General features: G+C 44.3%; 1 protein-coding gene across 2 annotated transcripts in view; it reads right to left on the reverse strand.

The window, feature by feature from the left end:
- The window catches only part of AP1G2 (adaptor related protein complex 1 subunit gamma 2), a 76,125-nt gene extending 69,552 nt beyond the window's left edge, over positions 1 to 6,573 (reverse strand). For both annotated transcript variants that reach the window (XM_073671076.1, XM_073671075.1), the window contains exons 1-5: positions 6,419 to 6,573; positions 6,098 to 6,306; positions 3,447 to 3,571; positions 998 to 1,139; positions 611 to 707 (exon numbers count right to left, since the gene is read on the reverse strand). In XM_073671076.1, the coding sequence (XP_073527177.1) occupies positions 611 to 707; positions 998 to 1,139; positions 3,447 to 3,571; positions 6,098 to 6,298 (565 nt within the window). In that variant the 5' untranslated portion in view covers positions 6,299 to 6,306; positions 6,419 to 6,573. The remainder of the gene's footprint in view (positions 1 to 610; positions 708 to 997; positions 1,140 to 3,446; positions 3,572 to 6,097; positions 6,307 to 6,418) is intronic.
- Positions 6,574 to 13,190: the final 6,617 nt, after the last annotated feature.

Genomic DNA, 13,190 nt, shown 5'->3' on the forward strand with positions numbered 1-13,190 from the left:
AATTGCCCTTTTCTGGAAAAAAACTGTTCTGCCAAATTTTTCAGATATTCTTGAAAAAATCTCTTTACATAAATCATTAGAACTTAGGTATGCTATAGTAAACAACCTATACAAGAAATACACGAAAAAATGGGATTGCTGGGATCGTGCTTTTCCTCTAACTACTTCGTTTCATTGCAGAATACTGTGTCCTACCTTACAATCTGTACTCGTTTGTGAAATTTATACTATACTGTTTGTGCTTATTTACAAATATTTGCTATTTTTGATATGTTGTGCTATGTTAACTATAATTATCTTGACTGTATAAACTAAGTTCTCCCTTCTTTTTTTCTTTCCCTATTTTCCTTATTCCCTTTTAATAATATTTTTCCCCTTATTGCTTATTTTTTCCTCCCTCCTTTTCCACTCCCCATATTTACCTTATCTTAAAAATTCAATAAAAATTATTGAAATACAAATACTGATGTAAAATACTGACCAAATACTGATCGTGTGAACATGGCCTATGGGTGAGTCAGACACTGATGTTAAATGCTCTTTATGTTGACTGCTCCCATAATATCAATGTCTACAATACTACCAGCTTTCCATCCACTCAACAACTTACCATGCCTCTTCTCTGATAGCAACATCTCACTGGTCGGGATGAACATTTCCACTAAATCAGGGACCTTCCTGATAATATGTACAGCACACAAAACAGCCTGTAGGTGTGAATCGTAGGTGAGCAATACAAGAGGTAGCATACAAGGCATGGCTGAACGTCAGCGATCAATGAGTCAGTATGTGGGAGGAGTAGGCTGAAGGGTTAGTAATGTGAAGAAAAATAATGAGCAACTGGGTTAAAAAATGAAAAGTTATAAAATAATCTAGCCCCTCTTCAGTCAGCTGATTGCCCCCTCTTCTTTTTAATTTCTCCTACTCCATCCCCCAGGTTATTTTTCATTAACAACCATTTTCTGACTTCATTTTGCACTATATTGTTATGTGACACCTTTTTCTTGACATGGCCATTCGATGTTTGTAGAAGATGTTCAACTTCTCCAGCCAGATCCCGACACATCTCTACAGATCCTAAGCATGCAAGAGTACAAAGAGCAAGACCTTGCACTACTGCGGAGCTGTGCTCTAAATCTCTGGGGAGGAAACATAATAAATAGTATATGGTAAAATTACATTTGTGTAATAGGAATTATAGAAATGTAAATCATGACAAAATACATACCGTATATAAGCAAAGTTAACCATAAAAAGTGTACCCGATGCGTGCTTCAATGTCCAATGAGGTCATACACAGTGACGCATTAGATTTAAATTGGGGTCAATTTAAAGTTTTATATATATGTATAATATATACATATATAAATGGTTTCATAAAACTTTGCAATTGATATGGGTCTCATGCACCAATTGTCGTACTCTATGCTAAACTTGGTGCCACGTCGCTTCTGCCACGTCACAAATACATAGAGAAAGGAGAATCCAAAACACCACAGGTTCCAAATAACTTTTATTCATCTCACTATGCAGGCGTTGACTTGAGAAAGGCCCTGTGAGGCCAAACAATGTCCACCTTTTTATGATAAAATGAATGAAAGCTCGGTTATTTAGAAACAAAAAATCGGGCTATGTTCTATGAAATGACCATGAAAGTGAGCGATTCTCCCCGAAAGAATATCTGTAACACATACAGAGCACTATACAGCTCCACATGTCTCTATTGTTTGCAAAGAGCACGATACAGCACTACAGTCATGGCCAAAAGTTTTGAGAATGACACCAAAATTATATTTTCACATGATCTGCTGGCCTCTGGTTTTTATTAGTGTTTGTCTGATGTTTATATCACATACAGAAATGTAATTGCAATCATATTATGAGTACCAATAGGTTATATTGACAGTTAGAATGAGTTAATGCAGCAAGTCAATATTTGCAGTGTTGCCCCTTCTTCTTCAAGACCTCTGTAATTCTCCCTGGCATGCTTTCAATCAACTTTTGGACCAAATCCTGACTGATAGCAGTCCATTCTTGCATAATCAATGCTTGCATTTTGCCAGAATTTGTTGGTTTTTGTTTGTCCACCCGTCTCTTGATGATTGACCACAAGTTCTCAATGGGATTAAGATCTGGGGAGTTTCCAGGCCATGGACCCAAAATCTCTATGTTTTGTTCCATGAGCCATTTAGTTATCACCTTTGCTTTATGGCAAGGTGCTCCATCATGCTGGAAAAGGCATTGTTGGGCGCCAAACTGCTCTTGGACGGTTGGGAGAAGTTGCTCTTGGAGGACATTCTGGTACCATTCTTTATTCATGGCTGTGTTTTTAGGCAAGACTGTGAGTGAGCCGATTCCCTTGGCTGAGAAGCAACCCCACACATGAATGGTTTCTGGATGCTTTACAGTTGGCATGAGACAAGACTGGTGGTAGCGCTCACCTCTTCTTCTCCGAATAAACTGTTTTCCAGATGTCCCAAACAATCGAAAAGGGGATTCATCAGAGAAAATGACTTTTCCCCAGTCCTCAGCAGTCCACTCCCTGTACCTTTTGCAGAATATCAGTCGGTCCCTGATGTTTTTTCTGGAGAGAAGTGGCTTCTTTGCTGCCCTCCTTGAAAGCAGCCCTTGCTCAAAGAGTCTCCGCCTCACAGTGCGTGCAGAAGCACTCACACCAGCCTGCTGCCATTCCTGAGCAAGCTCAGCACTGCTGGTAGTCCGATCCCGCAGCTGAAACAGTTTTAAGATACGGTCCTGGCGCTTGCTGGTCTTTCTTGGGAGCCTTTTTGACAACAATGGAAGCTCTCTCCTTGAAGTTCTTGATGAGGCGATAGATTGTTGACTGAGGTGCAATCTTTGTAGCTGCAATACTCTTCCCTGTTAGGCCATTTTTGTGCAGTGCAATGATGGCTGCACGTGTTTCTTTAGAGATAACCATGGTTACCTGAAGAGAAACAATGATACCAAGAACCAGCCTCCTTTTAAAGTGTCCAGTGATGTCATTCTTACTTAATCATGACTGATTGATCGCCAGCCCTGTCCTCATCAACACCCACACCTGTGTTAATGGATCAATCACTAAAACGATGTTAGCTGCTCCTTTTAAGGCAGGACTGCAATGATGTTGAAATGTGTTTTGGGGGTTAAAGTTCATTTTCTGGGCAAATATTGACTTTGCAAGTACAGTAATTGCTGTTAAGCTGATCACTCTTTGACATTCAGGAGTATATGCAAATTGCCATTACAAAAAATTAAGCAGTAAACTTTGGAAAAATTACTATTTGTCTCATTCTCAATACTTTTGGCCATGACTGTACATGGCTCTAATGTGTGAATGAAGTCTTAACTTGCACGTTTCATAATATATAATTTATAGAATTAACTTGTTAACCATTCAGTTTTGGTCCATTTTAGTGTTTCTTTAAACTGTTTCTTGAGCATCTCACCTCTTCATACTATTGGTTATCAATAAATGGGCGTCCTGCCTTTCATCAAGCAACATCATAGCGCCAAGGTATCCAATTCGTTTGTCTGTAAATCGAGGGGAGGCTATCAATTTTAAGCACTCCATCTGAAATTTGAAAATACAGATTTTATTTTAATTATACAATGTACAAATAAAAAGTTATTAAGACATGAAAGGACCTAAAAAAACGCTTCAAGGTACAAATAACTGATCAAAAACTTAAATTATTTTAATGTAGCATCATCAGAACCCAAAGATCTTAATGATATACAGTGCCTACAAGTAGTATTCAACCCCCTGCAGATTTAGTTGGTTGACACATGCGGAATTAACTTGGCATTGTGACATTTGTACTGTAGATCAGCCTGGAAGTGGGAAATGCACTGCAGCAAATTTTGTTTTTGTTTTTTTTTTTTGTTTTTTTTTTAAAACGTTAAAAGTTAATTCAGAGTGTCATTTATTATTCAACCCCTCAAACCACAAGAATTCTGTTTGGTCCCCCTAAAGTATTAAGAAGTAGTTCAGGCACCAAGAATAATGAGCTTCACAAGTGTGGATTAAAGATCTCTTTTGCCAGCCTTTTCTGACTATTTAAGACCCTCCCCAAACTTGTGAACAGCACTCAGACATGGTCAACATGGGAAAGACAAAGGAGCATTCCAAGGCCATAAGAGACAAGATCGTGGAGGGTCACAAGGCTGGCAAGGGGTACAAAACCCTTTCCAAGGAGTTGGGCCTACCTGTCTCCACTGTTGGGAGCATCATCCGTAAGTGGAAGGCTTATGGAACTACTGTTAGCCTTCCACGGCCTGGACAGCCTTTGAAAGTGTCCTCCCGTGCCGAGGCCAGGCTTGTCCGAAGAGTCAAGGCTAACCCAAGGACAGCAAGGAAGGAGCTCCGGGAAGATCTCATGGCAGTGGGGACATTGGTTTCAGTCAATACCATAAGTAACGTACTCCACCGCAATGGTCTCCGTTCCAGACGAGCCCGTAAGGTACCTTTACTTTCAAAGCGTCATGTCAAGGCTCGTCTACAGTTTGCTCATGATCACTTGGAGGACTCTGAGACAGACTGGTTCAAGGTTCTATGGTCTGATGAGACCAAGATCGAGATCTTTGGTGCCAACCACACACGTGACGTTTGGAGACTGGATGGCACTGCATGCGACCCCAAGAATACCATCCCTACAGTCAAGCATGGTGGTGGCAACATCATGCTGTGGGGCTGTTTCTCAGCCAAGGGGCCTGGCCATCTGGTCCGCATCCATGGGAAGATGGATAGCACGGCCTACCTGGAGATTTTGGCCAAGAACCTCCGCTCCTCCATCAAGGATCTTAAGATGGGTCGTAATTTCATCTTCCAACAAGACAACGACCCAAAGCACACAGCCAAGAAAACCAAGGCCTGGTTCAAGAGGGAAAAAGTCAAGGTATTGGAGTGGCCTAGTCAGTCTCCTGACCTTAACCCAATTGAAAACTTGTGGAAGGAGCTCAAGAATAAAGTCCACATGAGACACCCAAAGAACTTAGATAACTTGGAGAAGATCTGCATGGAGGAGTGGGCCAAGATAACTCCACAGACCTGTGCCGGCCTGATCAGGTCTTATAAAAGACGATTATTAGCTGTAATTGCAAACAAGGGTTATTCCACAAAATATTAAACATAGGGGTTGTATAATAATTGACCCACACTTTTATGTTTAAAATTTAATAAAATTCAACTGAGCAACATAACTTTTTGGTTTGTAAGATTTATGCTTCTGTTCATAAAACCTACTCTCGTTTGCAGTTTGAAGGCTCTAACTTATTTGCATCTTATCAAACCAGCTAAATCTGCAGGGGGTTGAATACTACTTGTAGGCACTGTATATGTCACCCATTAAATAGTGGTAGACTCAGGATCCTATCTTCAGGAGTGCACCACTCCCCTACCTCCCAGATTCCTGCTTGTTGGGATGCGGTGTGCTTCGGATGATTGATCAGCGGCAGGGCTGAGCCCCCCAATCTGTGTGCTCCCTGAATGCTGCTAGTTGAGGCAGCTTTGCCTCTGCATCATCAGAGGAGCGCAGGGGAACTGAAGCTGACCGGATTCAGGGATCCAGCCAGGTTTGAAGCAATGCTTATACACAGCTTGCAAGTGTACTCCTGTAATAGGTAACCTGTCACCTCTGAGATTACAGAGGTGGCCAGTAACCTTGGCAGCGAGCTGTAAATTATAAAATGAAAAGTCCCTCTTTTCTTGAGACCTGAAAGGATTTTTAATTAGAGTAAATTACAAGCAATTTGCAATTTTACCTACACAATAAGATGAGACCAACCCCTTTAAGGTTTGAAGACTTATATCAACCTAGTAGTGCTATTAAGCATACCGGTCAATGGCTGTAAGCAAGTATCGGTGGTGTACTTTCTTCATATTGTATAAAGCCATCGAAAGAGCTAAAGTTGTATAACAACAATGAAGCCAGACATTATTTCAGTACCCTTAGAAAAGGTATCCCGACATAAGCCTGTCAAATATATGACATTATGTCTCCATACTGGAAAGTTACGGCAATTTTACAGACACTCTCACAGTGACAGTCAGGAAATCCCTGTTAAATAAGACACTTTAAACACAGAAAAACCTTCCTACCTGTCCGAAGTGTGCGGGATAACCCAGCATATGCATGTACAAGAGTTTGGCCACACTTCGTCCACGGTACACTGAATCCTCATCTCGAAATGCAGATCGGATATCAGCACACTCCCTCTGGATCACCTCTCTCTCCTCATTCTGTGTCTTAACACTACGGATGGCTCGAATCAGCTCATGCAGCCTCAGAGGAGGGCCCATCCTGTCCACTATACGACAAAAGAGCAAACACTGCCATCTTATGATAGGTAACACAGGATACAAATCAAAGAGGCATCACAGACATTTACAGACGAGTTTGTAAACTCGCTGAATCTTTACCTGTTTTCTCAGCTTTTTGTCAGCTTTGATGTGTCAGCCTTCCTGTGTCTTTCATGCACCTGTTTCTATGTGTCGGTGTAGCTTACCTTCCTGCTTCTCACCTGGATCACTTTGTGCCAGCTTCTTACTTCCTGAAAAATAGTGTGACAACTGCTCTTACAGCTCTGTGCGTCTACTGTCCTCCAAGATAAGACTTGCAGAACAACTTTTACACTTCCCCACCAGGACCTGAGATCACAGATACTGGAGCATATCTCTTCCCTATCATAGTTCTAGAAAAACTATACACTAAATTGAGCATTTAATGATAGTAAAAGGAGTATTCCCATCTCCAAGATCCTATCCCCAATATTAGTAAATACCTACAATTAGAAATGTAGTATAGTTCTTCTGGTTCACTATGTCGCTTACCTCATGTGCAGGGCATTGCAGTAGCTTAGTTATCCATGGTTACAACCAGAGGTGTATCAAGGTTTTCTGGCACCTGGGCAAGAATTCAGTTTGGCGCCCCCGCCCCAAATTGTCCCATGACCGAAAGTATGAAAATCGCATATGAGTGAAGTGGCCATGTGATGACTGCTGGAACCAGCAAGCAGAGCTGAATCCTAACAGTGAGTATATTACACACTGTTAGGATTGGCATGCTGCAGGGCTTCATTTTATAATTAAAGGGCTTGTCCAGGTTTGACACAAAAGTCTGCAGTCACTATAGGTACTTAGTTAACATTATTTTGATCAAAAAATGAAAAGGCCATCCCACCGTGACAAGGTGTACCCAATCGGGGCGGTCCTATCCTGTCTCTAGTATTAAAACCTTATCTTGTGGAAGCACTCTCATTTCATATAAGGGCAGAGCAGGACATGTATCCCACTGTTCAGACGCCTGCCCATGCGAAGTTACTTTAGGAAAGCCAGATAGGCTAGGGGTTAAATCCTAGCACTACAGGTCCTGGTTAGGTGTACCTGGATTGCTATGACCACAACCAGGCCATGTGTTCACTGTGGTCAGTCGGCTGGGGGAAGCTGAGCAGAGTGGGTTGTGTTGGAGCTGGAGGGAGACAAGCACCAAACTGCAAGTATCTACAGTGGGTACGGAAAGTATTCAGACCCCTTTAAATTTTTCACTCTTTGTTGCATTGCAGCCATTTGGCAAATTCTAAAAAGTTCATTTTTTTTCTCATTAAAGTACACTCTGCACCCCACCTTGACTGAAAAAAAGACAGAAATGTAGAAATTTTTGCAAATTTATTAAAAAAGAAAAACTGAAATATCACATGGTCATAAGTATTCAGACCCTTTGCTCATACACTCATATTTAAGTCACATGCTGTCCATTTCCTTGTGATCCTCCTTGAGATGGTTCTACTCCTTCATTGGAGTCCAGCTGTGTTTAATTAAACTGATAGGACTTGATTTGGAAAGGCACACATCTGTCTACATAGTCGGGCCTTTATGGCAGAGTGGTCCGATGGAAGCCTCTCCTCAGTGCAAGACATATGAAAGCCCATATAGAGTTTACTCAAAAACAAATGAAGGACTCCCAGACTATGAGAAATAATATTCTCTGGTCAAATAAGGTGAAGATAGAACTTTTTAGTGATAATTCTAAGCGGTATGTGTGGAAAAAAACAGGCACTTCTCATCCCCTATCCAATACAATCCCAACAGTGAAACATGGTGGTGGCAGCATCATGCTATGGGGGTGGTTTTCAGCTGCAGGGACAGGACAACTGATTTCAATTGAATGAAACATGAATGCTGCCAAGTACAGAGATATCCTTGATGAAAACCTTTTCCAGAGTGCTCTGGACCTCAGACTTGGCCGAAGGTTCACCTTCCAACAAGACAATGACCCTAAGCACACAGCTAAAATAACAAAGGAGTGGCTTCAGAACAACTATGTGACGATTCTTAAGTGGCCCAGCCGGAGCCCTGACTTAAACCCAATTGAGCATCTCTGGAGAGACCTGAAAATGTCTGTCCACCAATATTCACCATTCAACCTGACTGAACTGGAGAGGATCTGCAAGGAAGAATGGCAGAGGATCTCCAAATCCAGGTGTGAAAAACTTTTTGCATCATTCCGAAGAAGACTCATGGCTCTACTAGCTCAAAAGGGTGCTTCTACTCAATACTGAGCAAAGGGTCTCAATACTTATGACCATGTGATATTTCAGTTTTTCTTTTTTAATAAATTTGCAAACATTTCTACATTTCTGCTTTTTTTCAGTCAAGATGGGGTGCAGAGTGCACTTTAATGAGAATTTTTTTTTTACTTTTTAGAATTTACCAAATGGCTGCAATGAAACAAAGAGTGAAAAAGTTAAAGGGGTCTGAATACTTTCCGTACCCACTGTATAAGCAGGTACCAGAATGCAACAGCGGAGACACAGGCGGAACAAGAGTATATTTCTTCCATTTAACAACTAATATTAATTATAAAATATGTATTATATGGTAACAATTTATTTACAATGTTTGACAGTAAAATAAGCAGGAAATCACATAACAGAATAAATTATCAGAATAGACTACAATTCAGGGGCTGCTAGTTTAAAATGATCTACTGGAGGGAAGGGGAACTAGATTGTCATTAACGGGCAGTCTTTTAAAGCCTTGGTAATTTACTGTTCCTATCACAACTCGCTGCCTGTTTCTCCCGTCACTCTCTATCCACTTTCGCGATGCCGCTCTGCCTCCTGTGACCTCCTCCAAGAAATGAAGGCCCTGCCGGGTTTTACTTAATCTGCCTTAGCCAGGTAGTCTGACCAGGTGATTGCTCACCTTCATTCCTGCATTGCAGCCGCAGCTGTGTCTGTGACTGCAATGCACTCCAATGGATTTAATAGGTCTCTGTACACATTCTGGGGGATATATAATGTCCCTCGTATACGATTCCGGTCACTGCCTCACACTATGCAGTGAATGCAAGGGTTGCCAAAAATTTGGAGGCACTCCAATGCCCCTTGGAAGAGACATGGATGTCAGAGGGCCTCCTGAAAACAATGTTCCCATTATTAGGAAGTGGGTCTCCCATTGTGTTTGCTTATGCAGTGAATGCAAGGGCTGCCAAAAATTGGGAGGCACTCCATTGCCCCTTGGAAGAGATGTAGAAGGCCTCATGAAACAATGTTCTCATTATTAGGAAGTGGGTCTCACATAGTGTTGGCCTATGCAGTGAATTCAAGGGTTGCCAAAAATTGGGAGGCACTCCAATGCACCTTGGAAAAGACGTGGAGGAGGGCCTCATAAAAAAATGTTCCCATTAGAAAGGAGTGGGTCTCCTATACTTGTAATGCTCATGCACTAAGTGTATGGGCTGACAAACATTTACCCCTGGGGGTATACATGAACATACTGTATAAAAAAAATTTTTTTACGGGCATCATAAACACCCTTTAAAAAAATTATGTGGGTGTTGCATCACGGACCACTGTCACCCTGGTGATATGGTGGTGGAGGATGAGGATGAGGAGGACAAGAGCAAATAGCCAAAATCAGGAAGCGTATACCCATTTGTGGGTGTGAAAAGGTGCATGGGAATACACCTCCCAAAAAAAGACACTGGATTTGAGTTTATGTTACGCTGCTATCATTCGGTGGTGTTGAGAAGTCTGGCCCAATCCAGCAGTTAGTTGTTGCGCTAATCAGTTATAATTCCACCAGCGGTACTAAAAACCCGCTCTGATAAAACGCTAGCGGCAGGGCAGGCCAGGACCTCCAAGGTGTAGAGAGCCAGTTCATTCCACGAATCCATCTTGTATACCCAAAAATTATAAGGCACAGAAGAATCACGGAGGATGTTGCTACGGTCGGCAAGGTACTCCCTCAGCATCTTCCCAAATTTGCACTCCTTGTGAGAGTACCCCGCGCCTCAGGGCCTGTGCGATGGGAGGGGCTGAGAAAACGCTCCCAGAACTTTGATAGTGTTCCCCTGCCTCTGCTGGATTGGAGTTGTGTCTCTTTACTGTACTCCTTGGTTAACCAACGAACTGTGACCTCTGCCGCCAGCATTTTAAGATGGGAATTTTTTTAGTAGTTCCGCAACAAGGGCCTTCTGGTACTGTCCCATTTTTGTAGACCTGTCCACCTCAGGAATAAGAGATATAAAGTTCTTCTTGTAGCGTGGGTCTAGAAGTGTCACCAACCGGTAATGACTGTCACCCAAAATTTTGAGAATGCGAGGGTCACGGGAAAGGCAGCCATGCGTGCCAGACTGCTAACAGGCAAAACTTCCATGTCCTCACCAAGAGGATGACTGACCATGCTCTCCTCCTCCTCTTCCTCCCTGTCCGCAGGCCATCCACACTGAACAGACGGTATGACAGTTGTGCAGGTAGTACCGTCTATAGCGCATAAAACTAGCTCCTGTTCTTCCTCCTCCTCCTCTTCCTCATTGTCACCCAATCTACGTTGGGATGAGATGAGGCTGGGCTGTGTGTAATCACCCTGTATGGTTCCTTGCTCCATCTCATCGTGCTCTGCCCGCAATGCATCCTCTTTGATTGTGAGCAGAGCGCGTGTCAAAAGACAGAGAAGCGGGATGGTGACGCTAATTATGGCGTCATCGCCGCTCACCATCTTGGAGGAGTCCTCAAAATTTTGGAGGATGGTACAGATGTCTGACATCCATGTCCACTCCTGAGGTCTTATGGATGCAGTCTGAACTGAATACCGATGGCCTTGTTGATGCTGGTACTCAACAACTGCCCTCTTCTGCTCACAAATCCTTCCCAACATATGCAGTGTAGAGTTCCAACGAGTGGGGACATCACACACCAGTCGGTGAGCCAGAGGCTGCAGGCTCTGCTGAAGCACAGCAAGGGCGGAGGAGGCTGTAGCTGACTACAATGGGCACACAGGCGACGTACTTTGACAAGCAGATCCGGCAGCTCCGGGTTGGTTTTGAGAAACCGCTGAACCACGAGGTTAAGCACATGGGCCAGGCATGGTACATGTGTGAGCTCGCCTCGCCTCAGAGCCGCCACCAGGTTCCGGCCATTGTCACACACGACCATGCCTGGCTGTAGTTCAACGGTGTCAGCGACAGATCTGCCTGCTCTTTCAGAGCCGTCCACAACTCATCAGCATTGTGCGGTTTGTCACCTAAGCATATTAGCTTCAGCACAGCCTGTTGCCGGTTGGCGGAGGCAGTGCTGCAGTGCTTCCAGCTTGTGACTGATGTTGTAATTTCGGAGATGGAGACTGAAGAAGAGGAGGAGGCTGATGAGGATGAGGTGCAGGAGCTGTAGATTGTGGGGGCAACCCTGATTGACCTAGGGCCCGCAATCCTCGGCGTCGGGAGGATGTGTCCCAAGGTCCGACTGGGTCCCGGCTTCCACTATGTTAACCCAGTGTGCCGTCAGCGAGATGTACCGTCCCAGCCCACAAGCACTTGTCCATGTGTCCGTGGTTAGCTGGACTTTCCCTGTAACTGCATTGTTGAGGGCACGGCTAATGTTGTGGGACACGTGCTTGTGTAATGCGGGGACGGCACACTAGGAGAAATAATGGCGGCTGGGGACCGGGTACCGCGGGACGGCCGCTGCCATCAGTTTGCGAAAAAGCTTCCGTCTCCAAGAGCCTAAAAGACAACATTTCTAGCTCAAGCAGTCGCGAAATGTGGGAATTTAGTAGTGTGGCCTGTGGGGCGTTGGCTGCGTATTTGCGCTTGTGTTCCAAGGACCGGGGTATGGACAACTGAACGCTTCGCTGGGACAACGACGTGCTTGCTGGCGGTGCTAGTTGAGAGTGTGCAACGACAGGTGCAGGGCAGGAGGCACCGTCGCATGCACTATGGACAGGGGATTGGCTTGCACGCACAACAGCGGAAGAAGCAGTGGTGTCACCCGCATACACTGTTCCTGGACCCTGGGGTTCGGCCCACAAAGTCGGGTGCTTTGCTGCCATGTGCCTGATCATACTGGTGGTGATCAGGCTGGTAGTTTTGCTACCCCTGCTGATACTGGCCTGGCAGGTGGGGCAAATGGCCTTTTTGGGGTTATCAGCAGAGTCTTTAAAAAACAACCAGACTCGGGAAGACCTAACAGTTGTACTGGCAACTTCCTTCATGTTGGTGTTACGGGGAACGGTTGCCTGCCTTCTGTCTGCGGCCACCACACTGCTTCTTCCTGCCTGTTGGGGTGCTCTGCCTCCCCCCCCCCTGTGTGCTGCTGTCCTCGCTCTGCATGTCCTCCTGCCAGGTTGGGTCAGTTACTATTATCATCCACCACCTCATCTTCCACTTCCGCACCCTGGGCCTCCTCCTAACTTTCTGGCAATTGTGTCTCATCATCGTCCATCTGTTGTGACACTTTCCCACCGTCGCCTTTGTATGACCATGGCTGCTCAAATATTTGGGCATCGCTACATGCGATCTCCTCTTGCCCCGCTTTAAGTGGACCAGGCGAGAGGCCCAAATTGATAAATGGAAAAGTGAACAGCTTTTCTGAGTGTCCAAGTGTGGGATCAGTTGTCTCTGGGCACTCGGCATGGTGGGAGGAAGGAGGATCAGGGTGAGGAATATGCGATCCAGACTCACGGCTACTGAGACTTGACCGTGTGGAAGACAGGGTGGTGGTGGTGGCTAAGTTGTAGGGGGTGGCTGGGTGATGAAGACATCAAGTCAAGATGGGGTTAATAATTGTTATATGTGTTTATAGTTATTTATTTGATAGAATGTTTTGCTGTGTGAAATTCCTATGGCCAATTATTGTATGCTGGTTCTCCCATAGACTTTGCCTAAAGCCATCCCTGGGATGTGGGAGGTCTG

The sequence above is a fragment of the Phyllobates terribilis genome, unplaced genomic scaffold, assembly GCF_046119375.1.
Source record: "Phyllobates terribilis strain yellow unplaced genomic scaffold, ASM4611937v1 Scaffold_1__5_contigs__length_1240528914, whole genome shotgun sequence".
Lineage (NCBI taxonomy): Eukaryota > Metazoa > Chordata > Amphibia > Anura > Dendrobatidae > Phyllobates > Phyllobates terribilis.